This window comes from Cryptotermes secundus, unplaced genomic scaffold (genome assembly GCF_002891405.2).
Source record: "Cryptotermes secundus unplaced genomic scaffold, Csec_1.0 scaffold454, whole genome shotgun sequence".
Classification (NCBI taxonomy): Eukaryota; Metazoa; Arthropoda; class Insecta; order Blattodea; family Kalotermitidae; genus Cryptotermes; species Cryptotermes secundus.
The window spans coordinates 1046206-1067172 of NW_019729215.1; the positions used below are offsets into that span (position 1 = coordinate 1046206).

The 20967-nt window shown below is 37.8% G+C and overlaps 2 protein-coding genes across 9 annotated transcripts in view; both read left to right on the forward strand.

Moving 5' to 3' along the window:
* The window catches only part of LOC111865495 (macrophage metalloelastase), a 45490-nt gene extending 31241 nt beyond the window's left edge, over positions 1-14249 (forward strand). For all 5 annotated transcript variants that reach the window (XM_023853588.2, XM_023853587.2, XM_023853590.2 and 2 more), the window contains 2 exons: positions 9666-9847; positions 12973-14249. In XM_023853588.2, the coding sequence (XP_023709356.1) occupies positions 9666-9847; positions 12973-13929 (1139 nt within the window). In that variant the 3' untranslated portion in view covers positions 13930-14249. The remainder of the gene's footprint in view (positions 1-9665; positions 9848-12972) is intronic.
* Positions 14250-16338: 2089 nt separating this feature from the next.
* LOC111865481 (GTPase-activating protein) overlaps positions 16339-20967 on the forward strand; it is a 34730-nt gene continuing 30101 nt past the window's right edge. Inside the window, exons 1-2 of one of the 4 annotated variants that reach the window (XM_033751847.1) lie at positions 16339-16775; positions 20813-20933. In XM_033751847.1, coding sequence (XP_033607738.1) covers positions 16571-16775; positions 20813-20933 — 326 coding nt within the window. In that variant the 5' untranslated portion in view covers positions 16339-16570. The remainder of the gene's footprint in view (positions 16776-20812; positions 20934-20967) is intronic. The other 3 variants (XM_023853567.2, XM_023853566.2, XM_023853568.2) reach the window with 3 other exon arrangements.

Consider the following 20967-nt stretch of genomic DNA (forward strand, 5'->3'; position numbering starts at 1 on the left):
ATAATAATAATAATAATAATAATAATAATAATAATAATAATTTATTCTTATATTCAATTAGATCCAGTTACAGGGCGAGAAACAAGCTGACACACCACTGGATATAGAATGTGTCAGAAATCAAAACAATTGTTCCAACTAATCACTGACACAAGTCAAAATAACATAATATAAAACATAGACAACACAGTCACTAAACATAATAAAATGTGTGGGAACATCCCACATTATCACGCATTTCTGCAACGCTCGCTCTTCACATCACTTTTCACCATCACGCGCGCTAACCAATCAGATTGCTTCAAACGATCGCATTTATACTACGCTCGGCAATAGTCCGCGTCTACACCATTACGCGCGCTAGCCAATCAATTCTTGCTCCTCACTTTCGAGTTTGGCTCCGCCCCACCGACCAGCGTATAAAAAGGAGCGACCCCAGAGTCGAGTTATCCAGTTTAATTCAGTTCATCAGACAGCAAGCAACTTCAGCCAGCAGGCTTCGTCGCCAGCGCTCGGTCTTCGGAGACATCGGCAGGCTGCGCCGGGCACGACTGCCTCGGCCCTCCAGCGCTCTCACACCCGACTCACTGGGGCACAGCGCCTGGACTCGCCGGTGGTCGTGTTACGGTCCGACCCACTGGGCTTCTGGCGTAGCCACTGCCTCATGGCTCCTGCGACCGCGCTCGACTAGCCTTTCACCACCACCAGCAGCAACCGCCGCACTGCGATCGAGCAACCTCCATCACTTGCCGCACGGCAACCAAGCAACCAGCTGCCACGGTCGCACTGCGGCCACTCCACTCACCGCAACTAGCCTTTCTCCTTACCGGTGCGCGCCGCGCTACCTCACCGATCAATCATCTCAGCAGCCACGGTCCTTTTCAGGGCCAACAAACTGTTCCGAAGAAGTGGGTTGTCATCGGAGTAATGACAAAGACACTCGTAAAGAGAATCCCACAAATGTGACTACAACAAGACTTAAATACTAGATGAAAACATATTAACCTTTTATCTTATAAAATTCATCCAGTTTATAAAAACAATGCATATGAATGGATATTATCAATAAAAAATACAATATCAAATAATGTATGTTACATCACTCATACATCAAAAGAAAAACTACAAAAACATCTAACATGCATGAACAATAAATGGAATAAATAACTTCTCTCAACGTGTACTAAAATTATTATGGTAATAAATACATTCAAAAATAAATAAATAAATTCATAAAACAACAAGAGATTGTATGTTAAAATAAATAAAAGTCATAGTTGGTATATATGCAGATCTAAAATATATGATTATTTATATATTTTTGGTTAGTTAATAGGACTGTTAAGGTTAATTTTAGATACTGTTTATAAGAACCAAGATCACCCCTTGTGTTCCATTCATAATATTCATTTAAAGAATAAAATGAACCAGCGAGAAGAAACTCTTTTAGACACTGTTTGAATTTAGTAATATCATTTAATAGATTCCTGATGCCTTGTGGTAGATTATTGAATATCCTAATTCCTGAATAATATACACCCTTCTGCACTTTAGCTAATTTATTACTTGGAAGATGTAAGTCAAGCCTTGTCTGGTGTTAATGCTATGTATAGCAGAATTAAATTTGAATATACCTAAATTCTTAACAACAAAAATTGATACAGAAAATATATATTGAGAATATAAGGGCAGAATATTTAACTGCCTGAACAATGAGCGACAAGACTCCTTATTTCTTGCATTCATAATAATTCTCACTATTCGTTTTTGGATTTTAAAAATTAAACTACAATGAGTCGAATTGCCCCAAAATATTAATCCATACGACATAATGGAATGTACATATGCAAAATAAATCATCCTTAAACTCCCTGAGTCATAACTGCAGATGGGGTTTTAATAGAATAACTAGCCGCATTCAGCTTAGTTACCAAATGATTTATTTGATCTTTCTGTGATAAGGTATTATCTATGATTAGTCCTAGGAATTTTGTATTACAAGTATTTTTAATTTGAGCATCCTTATAGTCTATATTTATGTTTGATGTAGTATTTACTTTTGATGAAAAATGCGCATAGTTAGTTTTGTTAAAATTAAATGATAGCGAATTATTCATAAACCATGTGTCTATTTTGTTCAGTATCGTTTTCAATACCATTACATGCTCCACAGAATCAGAATTGTAACACAGTATGCTGTATCATCAGCATACAAAATTGGTTCTGATATTTTATTTATTAAGTAAGGCAAGTCATTAATATATAAAAGACAGAACAAGGGGCCAAATACTGAACCCTGTGGCACACCTTGTTTAACTTTCTGCCAATCAGAAATACCCATAGAATAATTATTATTTATTAATCTTCTCTGATATCTGTCACTCAGGTAGGATTTAACTCGCAAATAATATTAGCAAACTAAAACTAAACCCAGAACACAAACTGCTCACAATGGATATTAAAAATCTATACATAAACATTCCAATAAACGATGTAATCCACATAACTAACAATTCACTTAACCAAAATCATATAGACAAAATTAGCAAAGACGAAATTATCACAATCCTCCAAATGATATTGAATCAAAATTACTTCCAATACAATGATAAATTTTATAAACCAAACTCGGGTGTAGCCATGGGCTCCCCCTTATCAAGCTTAATGGCGGAAGTATTTCTACAACATTTCGAACAAAGAAAAGTAAAACTTCTACTAGAAGATAAACGCATCATCTACTATAACAGATACGTAGATGATATAATTATGATTTATAACCGATCAAAAATAACACCCCAACACATTTTAGATCAATTTAACAAGCAAAAGAAAAACTTGCAATTCACACTAAATGAAGAGGAAAATAATCAAATAACGTACCTAGACTTAAAACTAATTAACAACCATGGGCAAGTAAGAATGGAGATATTTAGAAAACCCACAATGACAGACGCAACGATAAATAATAAATCTTGTCATCCCAAAGAACAAAAATTGGCTACATAGATTAACCATCCTACCTATGGATAACACAGCAAAAAATAAAGAATTAAACACAATTATTAACATCGCGGAAAACAATGGATACAATAAAGAACTCATTACACGAATGTATCATAAATTTCAACAACAAAAAACAGGCGCTTCCATTGAAAGAAGAGAACAGAAATGGGTATCCTACACATATAACGGAAGCTACACAAGAAGAATTACGAAACTATTTAAAAAAACGAACGTAAGAATAGCTTTTAAAGTAAATCATACATTAGGCAAAATACTAAACCACAAACAAAACATAAATTCTTACGAACAAAGTGGCATATACAAGTTGACTTGCCAGGAGTGCCAACGAGTGTATATAGGTCAAACAGGCAGAACATTAGTAACATGCTATAATGAACATATAAGAAGTATAAGATTCAATAAAAATGACTCCGCCTATGCTCAACATATCCTAAATAGACAACATCAATACGGCCCAATTTCGCAAGTCATGGAACTGATCGAAGTAGCAAAGAAAGGTAAATTAATGAATATAAAGGAAGAATACCAAATTTACCGCCACTATAAGGATAATAAATTAATAGATGAGCAGAAACAGGCAAAAGAGATCAATAACCAGAACAGCATGTTTGACCTCATTACTACTTGTATAAACACACCCCCGACCACGTCATAACACACAAGGCTTTAAATAACACCGACGTAGAACTCCCACTGCAGTACACAACACACAGCACATAGGAAACATCTAACCATAAGGTAAGCAAGGATCAAATACAACACTAAACAAAAACAAAAAAAAATATATATATATATAAAACCTAATGTAATACAATATCTTTGCAGCCATACAACCTCAAGCTGACATCTCCCATCTACGGGATGAATTAACAAGGAGGAGCTTAGCATTTTACATCAAATGTTTTAAATATTTTAACATTAGCGTTTTAATTTAAAAACAGTTTCGGATGGAAAGTGAGAATTGATAGTGTACTCAACTATCCTAGCAAGTGTTGTGCTTTTACACGTCAACATATTGTAGCAGCGTCCACACAACAAACATAAATGTGAACATCATAAACAACGACAGTGTTTTCATAATTGTAGTAAGTGCCTCTGATGATGGTTGTGTCAAACCGAAACATGTAAGGCAGAAGTGATAAAGAAGTGACCTACAAATTGTTACACTCGACGGACTTTCTATTAGCTTAGGATTTAATCAATTTTCCAATTCTGCTATTAATACCATAAAACTCTAGTTTGGATAATAATACATTGTGATTTACAGAGTCAAATGCCTTGGTTAGATCACAGAATAGTCCTCCCACCGATAATTTACTATTCAGTGCCAATAAAATATTATTTATTAGATTATACGTAGCCATAGCAGTGGATCACTTAGCTCTAAAACCATACTGTTCTTGAGCAAGAATATTATTAGCACCTATATGATATTGAACTCTATTGTAAATGACCTTCTCAAAAATGTTTGAAAAAGATGTCAGCAAGGATATTGGCCTATAGTTGGTCGTAACTGTCTTGTCTCCCTTTTTATAAAGAGGACTTATCTGTGAATATTTTAATCGAGCAGGAAATATACCTAAACTCAGTGATTTATTGCATATGTAAGCTAATGGGGATAAAATGAAAGGCATACTTATTTGTAGGATGTTTTGTGGAATCTCATCATATCCCTTGGAATTATTCCATTTTAATGACTTGATTATATCTTTAATTTCTCTTTTAGTTACTGGGGTCATATTTATGTTTGGAAACGGTTGTTTATACACCTCAAAAAGGTAACTTAAGGAGTTAGATACATTAGTAGGTTTGTTAGATTGCATTTGATTTGGTGGCATTATAAAATAATTATTAAAAATACTGGCCATAGTTTGTGGTTTATTATATGATTTCCCATCAATACTTACTGATGATATTATATTTTTGCTTGACTTGGTATTAGTTATAGATCTAATGATACCCCAAGTAGTTTTAATTTTATTTTTAGAATTTATAATAAGCCTACTATAATGATGCTTCTTTGCTAACTTTATGATATCAGATAAAATTTTACAATATTTCTTGTAGTATCTTACTAATTCAGGATTGTCAGTGTTTCTGCTAAGCACATACAATTCTCTTTTACGTGCACATGATGTTTTGATTCCAGTTGTTAACCAGGTTTTATTTTTTTGTTGAGAGAAATGTTTTTATAAGGAAAACTATGATTAAATATTATTAAATAGATATTAAGAAAATTATTAAACATTAGATTCACATCATCCTCAGTAAATATGTCAGCCCAAATATCACAATTAAGATTTAGCTTGAATTCTAATTTAGTATATTCATTTATGTCTCTTGTACTAACAGAATAATTAGGTGAATTCATGAATTTAAGATTATTCAATGTAAGAATTTGAGCATTGTGGTCTGATAATCTATTTGACAATGAATTTATTGAATAAATTTCATTTATATGTTTATCAATAAAAATAATTGTCAATAGCTGTAGCCGAAAAATTGGTAACTCTAGTGGGAAAGTCGACAATATTACATAAATTGTATGAAGCTAACAGAGAAACCAATTTTTGCTTCTTAGTATCGCCATCATCTAAATATATAGACTTGAAAGGATTCTGAGGATGGTGTATACTGTACTTCTTTTGGCTTATTTTTGACTTCATCCATCGTCTGGTATGTAAAAGACAAAAGACCACAACGTTTCGGAGACTGGATCTGTTTCCATCTCCAGGTGGATAGGGAAGGATAAACCTACTCAGCTGGGCCCATTAGAAAGAGCTAGTCTCAATCACTGGACAAACCCTGATCTGTGGAAAAACAACCTATGAACAACCGACAACCGGTTCCATCAGTGGGAGAAAAGAATAAAATCACAGTAAAGCCATGATAGAAAATTTGTGCCAAGGATGCACTTGTCAACAATGTAAAGAAACAGAAGTATAGGTTAAATTCCATGAATTCAGTTAAAAACGAAAGTAAAAACTGGATAATGCATGCCTAATCTGCATGGATAAAGAATCGTGCCACCACGGCGACTTCTGGGAATCAGACTAATCCCCGGAACAAAACTTGCAGGAGTAGTGGAACCACTAATATTCATAAAATTGCATTTTTGATTTGTTAACCTCTTCATTGATGAGGGGGATCCATATGGGAGAAATATCCAAACTGGGTTGGCTGATTGGATTGGATGAACATGCCATATGAGCTGATGCTTTGTACTTTCTGTATCTGCTGTTACTTTCAACCTCCAAGATCCTAGCTTCATCCCAGCTTACCCTGTGACCTTCTTCATATGCATGCTGAGCCAACCTGGATTTCTCTAGAAGACCCTGCTTGAGATTGTGCCTGTGTTCACGGATTCGAACAGCCAGTGGTCTGCCTGTTTCACCAATGTAGCTTCTGCCACATTGACAGGGATTGCTGTAGACGCACTGTGCCGTCTGTTGAGGATCCCTTTTTGGTCTCGTTCTCACAAGCGAAGATTGTAAAATGTGTCTAGTTCTGAAGATGGTCCTAATATTATACTGGACCGTCTTCAAAAATAGACACACTTTACGATTTTTGCTTTTTATTACTTAATAATTTTATTTATTTATTTATTTATTTGTTTTATTTTATAAGTATTTTATTACTTAATTTATAAATAGCCTCTTCAGTAGACAGTCCCTTTTGGAATCCAAACTGCTGGGTGAGTAATATTTTGTGTGTTGTAATATGATCATTGAGTCTTCTATAAATTACCATTTCAAATACTTTAGCAAACCCAGTTATTATTGATATTGGTCTGTAATTTTGTATACTTGTTTTGTCTCCTTTTTTATGTATTGGATTAATCACTGCATATTTGAGTCTTTCAGCATATACGCCCATTGTTCTTGAGTTATTGATTATATAAGCTAAGGGTTTACTTATTTGTTATCTACACATTTTTATTAATTTGTTGGTTATACCATCATATCCTGAAGAGTTTTTTAATTTGAGCTTACTAATCACCTAATTATCTTGTCTTCAGTGACTAAATTAAAGTTCATAGCAGGGAAACCATTTGGACAATAAGTATACAAATAATTCATTGCTACATGTGAGTTAGTTTTCTTTATATTGAAATTTTCTGTTATTGATGAAAAATATTTATTAAAACTATTGGCTGCTTCATCAATATTTACTTTTACAGTATTGAGTTGATATGATTTAGGTAAATTATCTTTGCTGCTTTTATTCTTCCGTCCCATTCCCCTATTAATAATGCTCCATGTTGTTTTTATCCTATCCTCCGCTGATACGATCAGTCGATTATAATGCAATCTCTTCACTTCTCCTATTACTCTTCTTAGTATCCTACAGTAGGTTTTATAATAAGATTTCAATAGATTATCATTATTTTTACTAAGAGAATACAAAAATTCTTTATGTGTACAGGAGGTGCGTATTCCCACTGTTATCCATCAATTATCATTCTCTTTCTTAATTACATTTTGCTTGAGAAAACATGATTCATAAATAAGCAAATACTTATTTAGAAAAGAATTATCTGCTTCATTAACTTCATTTGATTGATAAATATTTTCCCAACTTTCATTTCCTATTTTTTCTTGAAATTGTACTATTGAATCTTTGTTTACAATGCTAATCGTAGTTCCAAGAACCTTATGCATGTGCAGACTGCTAATATTCTTCAATATAAGACATTGTGCATAGTGATCTGACAAACCATTGGCAATCGAGACATCATAATACGAATTTCTCCTTCTATTATCAATAAGAATATTATCTATTAGAGAGCTACTGCTCTCAGTTATTCTTGGTGGAAACTGCACAGTGCTAAAAACGTTAAATGATTGTAACAGCAACAGCAACTTTGTCTTATGCACTTTATCATTTAGAAAATTTACATTAAAATCACCATGTATTATAAATTCGGTTTTTATTCTATGTAGAAATTTTAGTACTTTTTCAAGCTCGTTTATAAAGTACTCAAAGTTTCCACTTGGTGACCTATATACACTTATCACTAGTAAGATTTGTTTCGCTATCATGATCTGAAGCGCGCATATTTCCAAATTTTGTTTTTTTTTGTCACAAAACTGGGCCAGACCTATAGCAACAAATTTGATAGCTTGTCTAACATATATACAAACCCCTCCTCCTTGATGAAATTTACATGCATATTGCAATATGATAATGTGACGTCCATCATATGATGTTCAGAGAGACATGTTATGTGAGGGCTTAAGTTTCTTGTTACTAATGAACAATTCAGTTCATCAATTTTGTTTGCAAGACCTCTGATATTTTGGTTTTTGGCTTGCTTACATATGTTTAATAGTGACTTGCTTGGTTTAGATTCTACACCCATAACAAATCATCATTTCTTACTGGCGGTCTCCTTTTCCTCCTATTACAATGAGGAACTTCTTGGCTAGGCGATACACCTTAGTTTTCCTTATCTGTATTAGTTTCACCGTTCCTTCTCTCTTTTTCATCCCGGTTGGGTGAACCATTCCTTGGGGCTGCTTTGGTTACAAGCTCTGATCCTGTTGGTTTTGCTTGCTCGGTCAGGGCAGTTTCCCGCATCAGGGGGATAACTTCAGTTTTTAACTGTGATTCACATTTCCTTGTATAAGAGAAGATACTTTCGCTGCCATTGCTATTTTACCTTTTGTATTATAATGAAGTCCATGGCTCGTATAGTGTCCTCTTTCCATGTCAGCTTTAACTAAGCTTACTTTATTTAGATTTTTTACCACTTTAATTAATCTTCTGTTAAATCTCTTTATTTCCTTGTTAACACATGAGCTAAAATTTAAGTCATATCTATGGGGTACTGTAATTACTATGGTATTGGTGTGGTGATTACTCATCAAATAGTTCACTTCATGGATAAGTCCATTCCTTGCATTATTTTTTGATACGTCGATTGCACCACCCAAATAAACAAGGATATCCTTTTGCATTAATTTATTCACATCTGCCTAGCAGTAACTGTCAGTTGATTTATACGTGCATCAGGTTTCACTATTCCCATTATCTCATAAGAATCACCCAGGTTGTGCCTAAGCTCACTAGAAAGTCCCTTAATGTGACTATCACTGATAAGCAATATTTTACATTTCTCTGGTTGTTTGATAGATTTATTTTTACACCATTTAAAACTCCCTGTAGTTGCTTATACGTTATATTGTTTTCAAACGTTCCTGTATTCTGTTTGTTTATTTTGTCTCCTACTATATTCCTGGAGGTTATGGTAGTTGGAATAATTGAAATATCTTCTCCATTACTCTCTTCATTCACTTTTGTGTGCCTAAGAGCTTCTGAATAGGTTTTCTTGAGTAAAGCACCAGGATTGCTAGGTTTTGGGGCTTTGTCCAATGTATGGTACTCTTAAACACCAGAACACGATGTTTCGGAAACTGGATCTGTTTCCATCCTCATGTGAGGGTAAGAACACCTGCTCTGTTGGGTCAGTTAGAAAGAGCTGACCTCAGTCAATGGACCAGGAACACAATAATCCTGAGTGTTCCACACCATTGTGAGAATACTTTAGAATCTACCATCATATTCTGTTATTTATCACTTAGCCTTTAAAGGTATTTATGTGCACATATTTTTCTGTAATGAAACTGAAACATTTGTAGGTTCCTCATATTGGAGGTATGCTGCATCACAGTCTCCTCAGGTTCCTGCCTCCTATCCGAAGCTAATAACAGTGTGGGGTGGCATTGAAGGTGTTGTGGATGATGTGCTATATGTCAGTAGCGGATACGTCTACTTCTTCATGAATGGCACCTACTCTCGGTACAACTGTGCAACTGGTGGGGTAAGAGCAGCTCAATACTGAACTTTTTTTTTAAATGAAAGTGACAGAATGCACAATTGAATGGAATAGCACTTGTGCTTTGTGTTGGGAAGTTCTTAGCTCAGGGTCCAGCTATCTTGGTTGAGACTTTTCATATATTTTCTCAGTTCCTTGAGGCAAGTACTGAGGTGGTACCTTGAATTATGCCGCGTCTTATTCCTTTTTTGTCTTTAAAGTTCGTTATTCACTAACGACCCCACAGCCTTACTTACAGACAGCATTATTAAAAGACCATAAATAAATACATTTTAGATGGAAACATATGAAATGTGATAAGGTATTCAAGGATGAATATTTTTATTCTTGCTCCATTCATCACTTTTAAGTTCCACCAACCCTGCTGCTGTTTGTCTTTGTGTCAGCCATTTTTAGCTGTTGGCAGTAGTTCAGAGTAAAGAAGTAGATAGCACACAAAGTTTGCAAACTCATTGCAGCAGAAGTGCTACATAACTCATGAATATCACTGTGGGAAGCTATGCATCGATGCCAGCGCCTAGTTCACCCTTCAAAACAATTTTGGAACTGGTTTTGTGGAATGGCCTTCAGAGCTGCCATCATGTTACTCCTGATGTCATCAATGTCATCAAAGTGCCTTCGTTTCAATATTTCCTTTATCTTTGGGAACAGAAAAAAGTCATTGGGGGCCAAAGCCGGTGACTAGGAAGGGTGTTCCAGCACAGTTATCTGTTTACAAGCTAAAAACTCCCTCACATAATCAAATCTTCATCTTCATCTTTATTAACATCCGTTTATTAACATCAGACAATAATAGACACCACTCAGAAAGAGACTGCCATAGATTAACAACAACAACACAGCTGTGAAACACTGATATGCCAACGTCATCAAACAATACTGAGGTTTTTCCCACTGCTGCCACGGCCAGCACATTGTGGTGAGTTTGCAAACTTTATTTTCAGACCTCGTATATCCAGAAAATCACGAAGTGGAGTTACTGGCGCTGTGTAGTGACAGAAATGCATTATTTGCTCAGAGTGCTTTCAGAAAAAGAAAATTATTGACCTTGTCAAAACATAGTCTCAGGCTACCAAATCACATATGATAGTTTGCCATTGCACATGTAAAGTACTAAGCCCATTTATGAGAGCAAGGGTATTACAAGCAATTCCACATTGTACACATGACAGTGGTCTTTTGTGGCTTGATGCAGTGAACCAAGCAGTTCCATCATTATGAATAACTAATGTTGAGTCTCTGTATTTTGGTTTCTTCAAGTGTAGCCTGAAAATTTCTTTGATGTTTGTAGTATATCAAATTAGCAATGTAATCAGAGTAAATACATTGTCATGGGAGCTGAGCAAAGGTGGATTGTGTCTCATAGTCTCTATATGCCCCTTGTTCTGATTGGATTGTTCATGGGTGAGCTTGCTCTTCATCGTCAGTGGAGCAGTTTTCTGAACCAACTAGTCAGTATGAGGGGCACACAAGGACTAGGTGATATTATGCCCCTATGCTCAGCTCTTGTGATTGTTTTTTTGTTATGAATCATTTGCCAATTTAATAGTCACCGCTAAGGCAACGAATGGTCCCAGGTAAAGATATCATGAACTTCACTACAACTATAAAACTCCATGGAGCAGAAGCTAAACCCATTACAAAAGTTCTTGGTAATCGACAACCCAACCTTAAAGGATTTTACATTTTAATAATTTATAATTGAATATATATATATATATATATATATATATATAAAAGACACATATTAATTGTGGNCAAACAAACAAACTCCATGTAAGATTTGAGGCTTTCACGGCGGTGACTATGAAGAAAGCAGTCTTCTGGGATTTGGCACCGTGTATATGTGGTGTTAACCGACGTTTCGGAGGAACGTATCGCCTCCATCTTCAGGGTAGAAGAAAAAGTATAAGAAATCTGCAAGCAACAAGACCGTGAGAACGGTAAAAGCAGTCTGCTTTTACCGTTCTCGCCTCCCTGAAGATGGAGGCGATACGTTCCTCCGAAACGTCGTTTAACACCACATATACACGGTGCCAAATCCCAGAAGACTGCTTTCTTCATAGTCACCGCCGTGAAAGCCTCAAATCTTACATGGAGTTTGTTTGTTTGTTAACCTTATTAACCTTAGAACAAATTGTTGTATAGACAGAACTCCATATCATAATTTATTACCGTGTTCATATGAGCCTGCCGCTAGTCCGTAACCTGATCCAGACAAATGGAGTCCACGCCCTGTGTTTTAAGATCTGTCTTACTGTTGTCATGCCACTGAAATACTAATAGAAAATGACACCTGTTCACATTCTTGGATCTTATTTATTACTGCCGCCACTAGATGTTTTAAGTAATGGAACTGCACATGTGTGCACACATCAGCCTGTGTTCTGTCCTATTCCAAGCTCATCACTTGTGTGCACACCGCCTAGCAGTTCACTTCTGAGAAGTAACACCATCTATGCTTAAATCTTCCAAATGTTCTATTTTACCTTTATTAATTTAGTTGTAATGTTTCATCTGTAGTTGATCTTATGTATTACGTGAATGAGACATGAAAAGAATTGTAATTGAAAAAGTTAATTTTCTGAAGCATCTTCTCTAATGATGAACTCAGCATATTGTGATCTCCTGGCTTATGGCAGTGAATATGCAGGTAGGTGGGTGCAAGTGTTTAAAGTTAATATACTTGCCTTCAGCATATGAATAGAAGTGAACCCTATGGCCCTCTGCAGTATTGGCATCCACCTACCACATTGTAGTATCATAGTGCAGAAGACCACAATATGAATCCTCATCACCATGAACGTCTCAAATCCCACGTAGGAACTCAGCAAGTTATACAGTTCCCTTGGTATTACTAAATCAACTGAACATGTCACTGAGATAGGGGAAACAGGGCACACAGGATTTGGAAGATCTCTTGAAAGACAGGAATTGGATTGGCAAAGGAAACAGGAATGTAACATTGTAAAAGATTTAGCAAACGTTTTAGGGCTGTGAACTGGATGTAGTGGCTCAAGATAAGGTATAGTGGAATTTGTGTCAGATCCTTTGATTAATTCACAGAGCCTGTTGGGTAGCTCATTACTCAAAGTGAACTCTGGTTTCAGATTGACCATGCACATCACAATCAACCAGATTATCCTCGTCCTGTTGGTCGATGGTGGTTTCAATGTGATAGAAATGTAGCAGAAGAAAATGTATCATCCTCTAACCCATTCACCATTAATAGTACAGAAACAACCATTGAGGATACAGCTGTCAGCAGTACTTCTAGCCCTACAACCATTGAGGATACAACTGTCAGTACAACTGCTAACCCTACAACCATTGCAGATAAAACTATCAGCACTATTGCAAGTCCTACAACCACTGAGGATACAGCTGTCAGCACTACTGCTAGCCCTAGAACCATTGAGGATACAGCTGTCAGCAGTACTGTTAGCCCTACAACCATTGAGGATACAGCTGTCAGCACAACTGCTAGCCCAGCAACTATAGAAGGTACAACTGTCAGCACTACTGCTAGCCCAGTGACTATTGAGGATACAACTGTCAGCAGTACTACTAGTCCTACAACCACTGAGGATACAACCATCAGCAGTACCACTAACCCTACAACCATTGAGGATACAACTGTCAGTACAACTGCTAGCCCTACAACCATTGAGAATACAACCATCAGCAGTACTGCTAGCTCTACAACCACTGAGGGTACAGCCGTCAGCAGTACTGCTAGCTCTACAGTCAATGAGGGTACAACTGTCAGCAGTACTGCTAGCTCTACAACCATTGAGAATACAACCATCAGCAGTACTGCTAGCTCTACAACCACTGAGGGTACAGCTGTCAGCAGTACTGCTAGCTCTACAACCATTGAGGGTACAGCTGCTAGCTCTACAATCATTGAGGGTACAACTGCTAGCTCTACAACCATTGAAAGTACAACTGTGAGCATTACTACTAGCCCTACAGCTACCCAGGGTATGGCAACCATTAGAAGGGTTTCTGTGTCATCCACCTCTACTGACAGTGACTTTCCACCTGATGCTCCTGATGCTGAATGATGTAAACATGATTGCAGCTGTGATTGTTTCAACTGCCAGGTATTCATTTGAACCACTAGGGATATTGTGAGGACCTGTAGTTTGTTAAGTGCTACCCCATGATGCTGTAGAGTATGGTGGACAGGTACTAAATGCTTTGGAGGAACATGCTGCGTCCACCTTGAGGATCCAAGTTGACATGGCATCACATACCAGATGAACAAACATAATCTTAACTCCCTTTCAAGTGTCCTGAAAAAAATCAGGTAAATTTCCACAGAATTCTCTGCTGTTTGTAGGATTCACCATTGTTAAATGAATAAGACAACTGGTGGGACCCACGGTTATTCTTTTAATCTCCGTCCAGAAATTGAATCCTTACCATGGAATTGGGCCTTTGCACTTCAGGAGCCAATTAATTCATCTCAGCATGCTCACATTAAAACTGCCACAGCTGAAGACATCAGCTCAGTGTTGATCAGCTGATACAGCATTTCTGTCACTAGGTGGCTTTAAATGTGATAGAGTGATGGTTAGGGGAAAAACAGGCTTTCAGGCTATCTGTATTTGTGGTCACTTGAAGAAATCTGAGGAAGTATTGTGGGTTTCTCTGTGCTGTCACACTTAACCCCAAGCGGCCTTGGAATTTGTGGCAGGGCTTGGTAATCAAAGGTCTGATAGCTTAGAACTTCACCGAATGAGCTGCTGTAGCTCCACTGAACTTCCTTTCTGGGATGTGTCTGTGTTGAAAGTCTTGATAAATAACTGAAAAACTTAAATAACCCCATGGAATGAAGCCCTTATTCAGAAGTTAATAGATGCTCAGCTGCTTGAGAAATTCTGAGCATTTAATGGAACCTGAAAGTTCACAAGGCCCCACTACCATTCCCTATCCTGAGACAAAAGAATTGAATTTATACCCTAAAAAACGCTTTATCCATTCTCATGGAATTTTGTAGTGGGTATTCTAGCAAACTATAGTATTAAGTACTCTAGTGCACACGTATGCACATATTGGTTTATGCTGTGCCGCAAAAGAATCCCATCCAGCATTACAGCCGCATGCCTGACAAGTGAAGAGTCCTAACCATTTTTTATCAGGGCAGTAAAAAAGTTGTCCCTTTGCTTAACTAATTTTCCACTACACCATGAAGACATATGGGGGAGTTGATGTATAGATTACATTTTCTTGACCCAGACACTAGTTGGAGGTGAGTGGTCAGCTTCACGCCCCGGCCGTTTCACCCCAGCGGAAAGAACCACCGGTATCCATTGGATATGAGGCTGGGTGGGGCCCACAGCCGGTTTGGACAGCACGGAGAAACTTCTTGACCCTAACGGGACTCGAACTCCAACTACCAGGCGCTATGCCGGCTCCTTATCAGGGTCGATCAGGCTAGTGCCCTGGTGTTTATTTAGTGCGGCTGAAAAATAAAACACACATCTTCGTACGTTGGTTTCCTCCATCACCTATAGCATATATGGCATATATAGTGTGGACGGTTCAGTAGTGTAAAGTGCTGCTACCTATGGCAAGCTCTCATAATTACTTGTTACTACTGTTGGTTTAGTCGGTAGCGCAGAGTGTTATCATGTTAGGTACAGCAAATTTTAATCGGAAGAGATCCCAGCCCCATACTTAACCTTCGATTTTTATGCCTGGCTTATTTTTTCTATACGTATGGAAATAGAACCAAGGCAATTTTAAATTGTAGCATTAACGTAGGATTTGAGATTCTCACAGCGGTGAGTGTGAAGAGTTGTGTATTCTTCGATATAACGCCGTGCAGTCCATTGAAAGTCAACCGACGTTTCGGAAGAATATGTCTTGACCCAGGGCCGAAGAATAAGCCAAGCAAGAAAAGAGCATGAAGTAGGTAGCAAACAAATTGGTAGCTTTATGCCAAATAGCAACCTTAAATGAGATCTCGCATTTAATTTGTGGGATGCTTTTCCTTTAGTTTGAAACCTCAACTTCCCAGGCCAGGGGATGCGAATGACGTGTGTGGCAAATGAAGGAGAGGAGTAAATACAGGATGTGTGTGGGAAAAACATCACCATGATCAGGAAAACGGATGTCCCAGCTGATGGACTGCCTCGTATTCTTTAGAACTGTTTTGAACATGTATAAGAATTCCAAGGCTAGACCTGATAAACCAATTCAAAGTTCAGCTCACGTTTCGTCATAAAATTCCGGTGCCACGACTTGATTTGTTCATGCATCGTAATGTTGAGCATGGCTGTACGGTCTGTGCGTTTCATTCATACTTGCGGCCTCCTTTGGTAGGGAGGGGGGAGGAGGTAGAGAGTGTTCACACTACTATAGCCTGAGAATATACACGAGCATGCATGCGTGAACAATATAATATGACGGGAGCAAAGACACGTAATTAGTGGGGGGAGAGTCTTTGTTTCTTGCTTTCCTTAGAACAAACTGTTTAACATGCCGTGGAATTTTATGCCCCCGATTGTACCTATTCATAATGGTCTCTTTGTAGATAGCATGGCAGTCACGGTTTCGAGTTTTGTATAATCGCGTCTTTCTTTTCAGTAAACATGTTCTGGAGCCTTATCATTTAGTGGAGACCGGAAATGTAATGCAAGAGGTGTGGTCGCCCTTTCCACTTTCCCCTTCCCCCTCGCGTTTGTGACTGCAACGAAAATGGGGGTAAAAGGAAGTTGCGACATTCAGGAAGTCGTGGCAAGCCCAATGGAGTGGGAGGGACAAGGCGGGCGAGGGGCTAGCCAACTCTCAGCCAACCTTCATTCACAGCATTCTATTGTCAGTCGCTTGCAGCGGGATGGAGTCAATATGGCGGAAGGAAGAAGGAAAGTTCGTGTTGAGGAGCGTCTGAAAATAAAGATTGGTGAGTTGTGTTAACTTTAATATATTTGTTTTTGGGAATTATAATTCATAGTGATTTTCCAGATCATTTAGGAAGACTGTGGTTCATCGCCAGATTACTACACTACACTTATCTAACGTGACTCGATGTTTGTCAACACGTTTCTGAACAGGTGGTGTGAATGCGATAAACACGATCGTGCGAAATTATTTCTGCACAGTGTGTTGTAAAGTGTGAAGCTTAAAATAGGTCACAGTTATGATATGCTGAGTAATTTCACAGACTACGGTTCCAAGTAACGGGTTTCTTGCATTGGGGCAAGGCACAATGAAAAATTCATTACACGAACATGAAAGTAGTTACGATCATGCCACATATTTGTAGTATAAAGCCAGGTGTAATATTTAAATTACTCTTACGTTATAAAAACAAAAGTTGATTTATACAGTAAGAAGATGTCGAAATTTAAAATGTTAATGAAAGTATTGTGACATTTGGGGAAAGTCATAGCCGCCTCGCCACTCATTCGCTAACACGCATTGACATACACATGAAAAGTTACAAGTCCGTGACAAAAACACAAATGCCTTTCGGCCATTCATAAAACCGAATGAATGATAAGCAAAACCCATTTGGTTCATGAATGAGTTTATGCAAGTAACGGTAACGACGAAACGTGTCTCCCCGCAATTTATAGCGGACAGCAAGTTGACCAAGAAAGAGAATTAGTAACAAGTTTCGACACATGAGGAGTGGGAAGCTGTCGGACTGGCGAGAGTAACTGTTTAACAAGGGAGAGAATGCGTGCTTAAAGGATTGTGAAACAATGCGTAGCTGCTTGTGTGAAAGGAGTTCTTTTGAAATTTTTAACAGTTGTTTCCCTTGCGAGAAATTTAATTAAATTAAAATATCGGGCATTAGGCAACAGCGTATTTATGACTTTTCAACAATGCATTTTCAGACTGTTTTAATGTATGTTGGTGAGTTCTGCGAAGGTAAGCATCTGAATTGTTGTGAAAACAAACCCCCCACCCCAACCAAATTTAGGTTTGCAAATGAATAAAGGCAAAATTTGTTAATTAAGTAGTTTATCATTGTATCTTGGTATTATTTGTTTTTTTTTTTTGTGCTTAGCAGATTTGTAACGTCTTTTCCTGTATTAGAGTCAATTTTACCGACCACACAACATATTTTTATTATTATTAGGCTACATGTTTCGACCTCGAGAGGTCATCCTCAGGTGTACGAACACAGCTGTATAATTACGTGCAATCACATTCGTCTTTTCACTTATTCGATCCTGTATCTTATTCAGGCCCACGCTCAATAATATATCAAGTTCCTCTCACAAAACACAAGTTAAAATATTATTCTAAATGTCAAAAGTTAAAATTTAAAATTTGTGAATCGAATTTCAATTCAGATCACTAGTTATGCTTTCACTTTCACTTGTTATTCAGTCACTTCCTACTTATGCTCATCACTGCGTCAAGTTCACTTTAGCTAGTTTTAATTATATTATTGGTTAAAAAGTTCATGAATTAAAGTTCAGTTTTATTATATTGATTGCACTTTTCACTTCTTGGAGGTCTCGCTGTTCTTCCACATCCTCTGATGTTGCTGGATCTGTTACGGTCCTTAAATTTTAACTTTTGACATTTAGAATAATATTTTAACTTGTGTTTTGTGAGAGGAGCTTGATATATTATTGATCGTGGACCTGAGTAAGATACAGGGTTGAATAAATGAAAAGACGAATCTGATTGCGTGTAATTATACAGCTGTGTTCGTACACCTGAGGGTGACCTCTCGAGGTCAAAACATGTAGCATAATAATAATAAAAATATGTTGTGTAGTCGGTAAAATTGACTCTAATATTGGTTAAATACACAACAGGATGTAAGAAACAATTAAAGTCTTTTTCCTGTCTCCCTCAGTGTTCCTGCATCTGAGATGCATTGTTACCAAAATTTGACCATTTTTTTTAACAGATGGGAGGTCAGGTTACCAGTATTGAGGCAGATGAAGCATTAGACCCAATATCACTCATACTTTTGTAATGTAATCTACCATCTGACCCTGAAGTCAGATTTCGCTTAATAACTGTACTGACACACATTCTGATGCAAGTAACCTGCTGGCCTCTCAGTGAGTTTATGTAATGCAATTTTGTCCTCAGTTTCTTCTTTAAGCAAAGAAAGTAGGTTTATGAGGTCTCAGTTATGTCTATGTTTTTCCCCCTAACTCCTCCCAATTTTACTTTTAAACCAGCTGACCGATTTTCACGAAATTTGGTGTGGATGTTATGCCACTCCAGTCTCATTCTTACAGTGGCCAATTAGCAGTCACACGGTGGGTTCATGGAGTGAGCTGGGACTGACAGTAGACAGTAAAGTTGTCTCTGTGTAAATTAATTAAACACCATACAATCAGGACATATCGGGGGAACGAAGGTAAAGCTCCTCTATTTTTGATCTTGGCACTAGATGGAGCTTCATGCCCCAGCTGCTTTAGCTCCTGGTACCCACTGGAGTAAACCTTCAAGCATTTCTTAAGGTATTTTATTCACAGAACGTTGAAGAACAAAATGGCAGCAGTGTGATGATTGTCTTGACTTTCCAGTTTCATGGTGATGACTAAAGAACCACTGGAGCTTGGTACAGTCATGTACCAGTATGCCACACATTCTGACATATTTTGTATGAAGTCTGCGAATTGTAGTGTGTGGAGGCACTAGGGGGAACAAGCAGCACCCCCAACAACATTAGTAGAAGTTGATCGAATATGTTTAATAAATACTTTAATTTTGTACCATTCATTAAAATAGATTTTATATTTTGCAATAGAATACTATTTACAGGATTCCCACTTTCTTGCTTTGGTTGTAAAATCTAAAGGAAAAAAATTACTTGGGAGATCTGGACATGAATGGGGGGATAATATTAAAATGGATCTGAAATAAATATGGAGGGAAGGTGTGGGCTGGATTCATTTGGCACCTTTCATTAACAAAGAAATGAACCTTGAGAACTTGTAAAAGGTGGGCGATATCTTGACCAGCTAAGGGACTAGTAGCTTATCAAGAAGGACACGGCTCTATGCAGTTGGGCAGTTGAGTTCAGACTGTAGTGTACTTAATGTAATGGTGTGATCTTTGATGCTGGAATGAACATGTTTTCATATTCATAGGGCTCTCTGTTGTTTATTTAAAGGTAAAGTTTTCCCTGTGCTTAATTAATGAAGCAGTTCACAATTAAAGCGCGTGGGGAGTGGAGGTGAGCGGTCAGTTTCATCCCCCCCCCTCTCTCTGGAAAGAGCCCATGATACTCATCATATCTTGGCAGGCCCCATAGCTGGTCTGGATGTTGTGGAGAAGAGAAACGTCTCTCATGACTGCCAGGAATTGAACCGCAGTTCCTCAGCCATCCAGCACCTATCCCGTCACCACACCAGTGGAGCTGTCGCAACTCTCTTGTTTTTATTTATGTAACCATGAACCCTGTTTCTTGAATTCTCAGAACATGCGAAGCAAGTTGGCTTAAGTGCCAGTGCTTCAGACTTGTGCGCAGGAGGTGCCCAGTTTGAATCGGCTGGGACAATGCTTATTCCTTATTGAGGGTTTTTGTTGTGTTCCTTGCTTGTCCAGATACATGGCAGAATAGTACTTAAAATTCGGCCACAACTGATCACTTCTGCCTCGACCCCAATTTATTAATTCATTTATCATTCTGCTGTTTCACTGAGATACCAGCAGTCTCCACGGTTGTAATGCTGTATAGTTCGGAGACAGATCAACATTTTTGGGGGCATATCACCACCACCTGCAGAGCCTCAGAGTAAGCTAAGCAAGCAATTGGGTGCTGAACTTGGTGTCTGATTCTTACTGGTTTCTTGCATGGCTTACTTTTTGGACCTTAAGATGAAGTTATTGTGGTGCTCCAAACTACAGGATGTTACAACCCTATAGCATCTGCTATGAGAACATCAGACCCAACATAAATAAGTAAGTGGCAGTCTCTTGAAACATGGCACATTGTGCTGGTGTGACGTGTTGCAGGCGAGGCCAAGAATCTGCAGTGTAGGACCCATGGCTCGGTTAACCAGCGAGATGTCTACTGCACTCTGTCTTTGGACCAGGAGGAGATATTCCGGACCAGCACCATGGAACGAACCCTTGAGTAAGCAGTTCCTGTGCTTCATTAAGTTTACAGT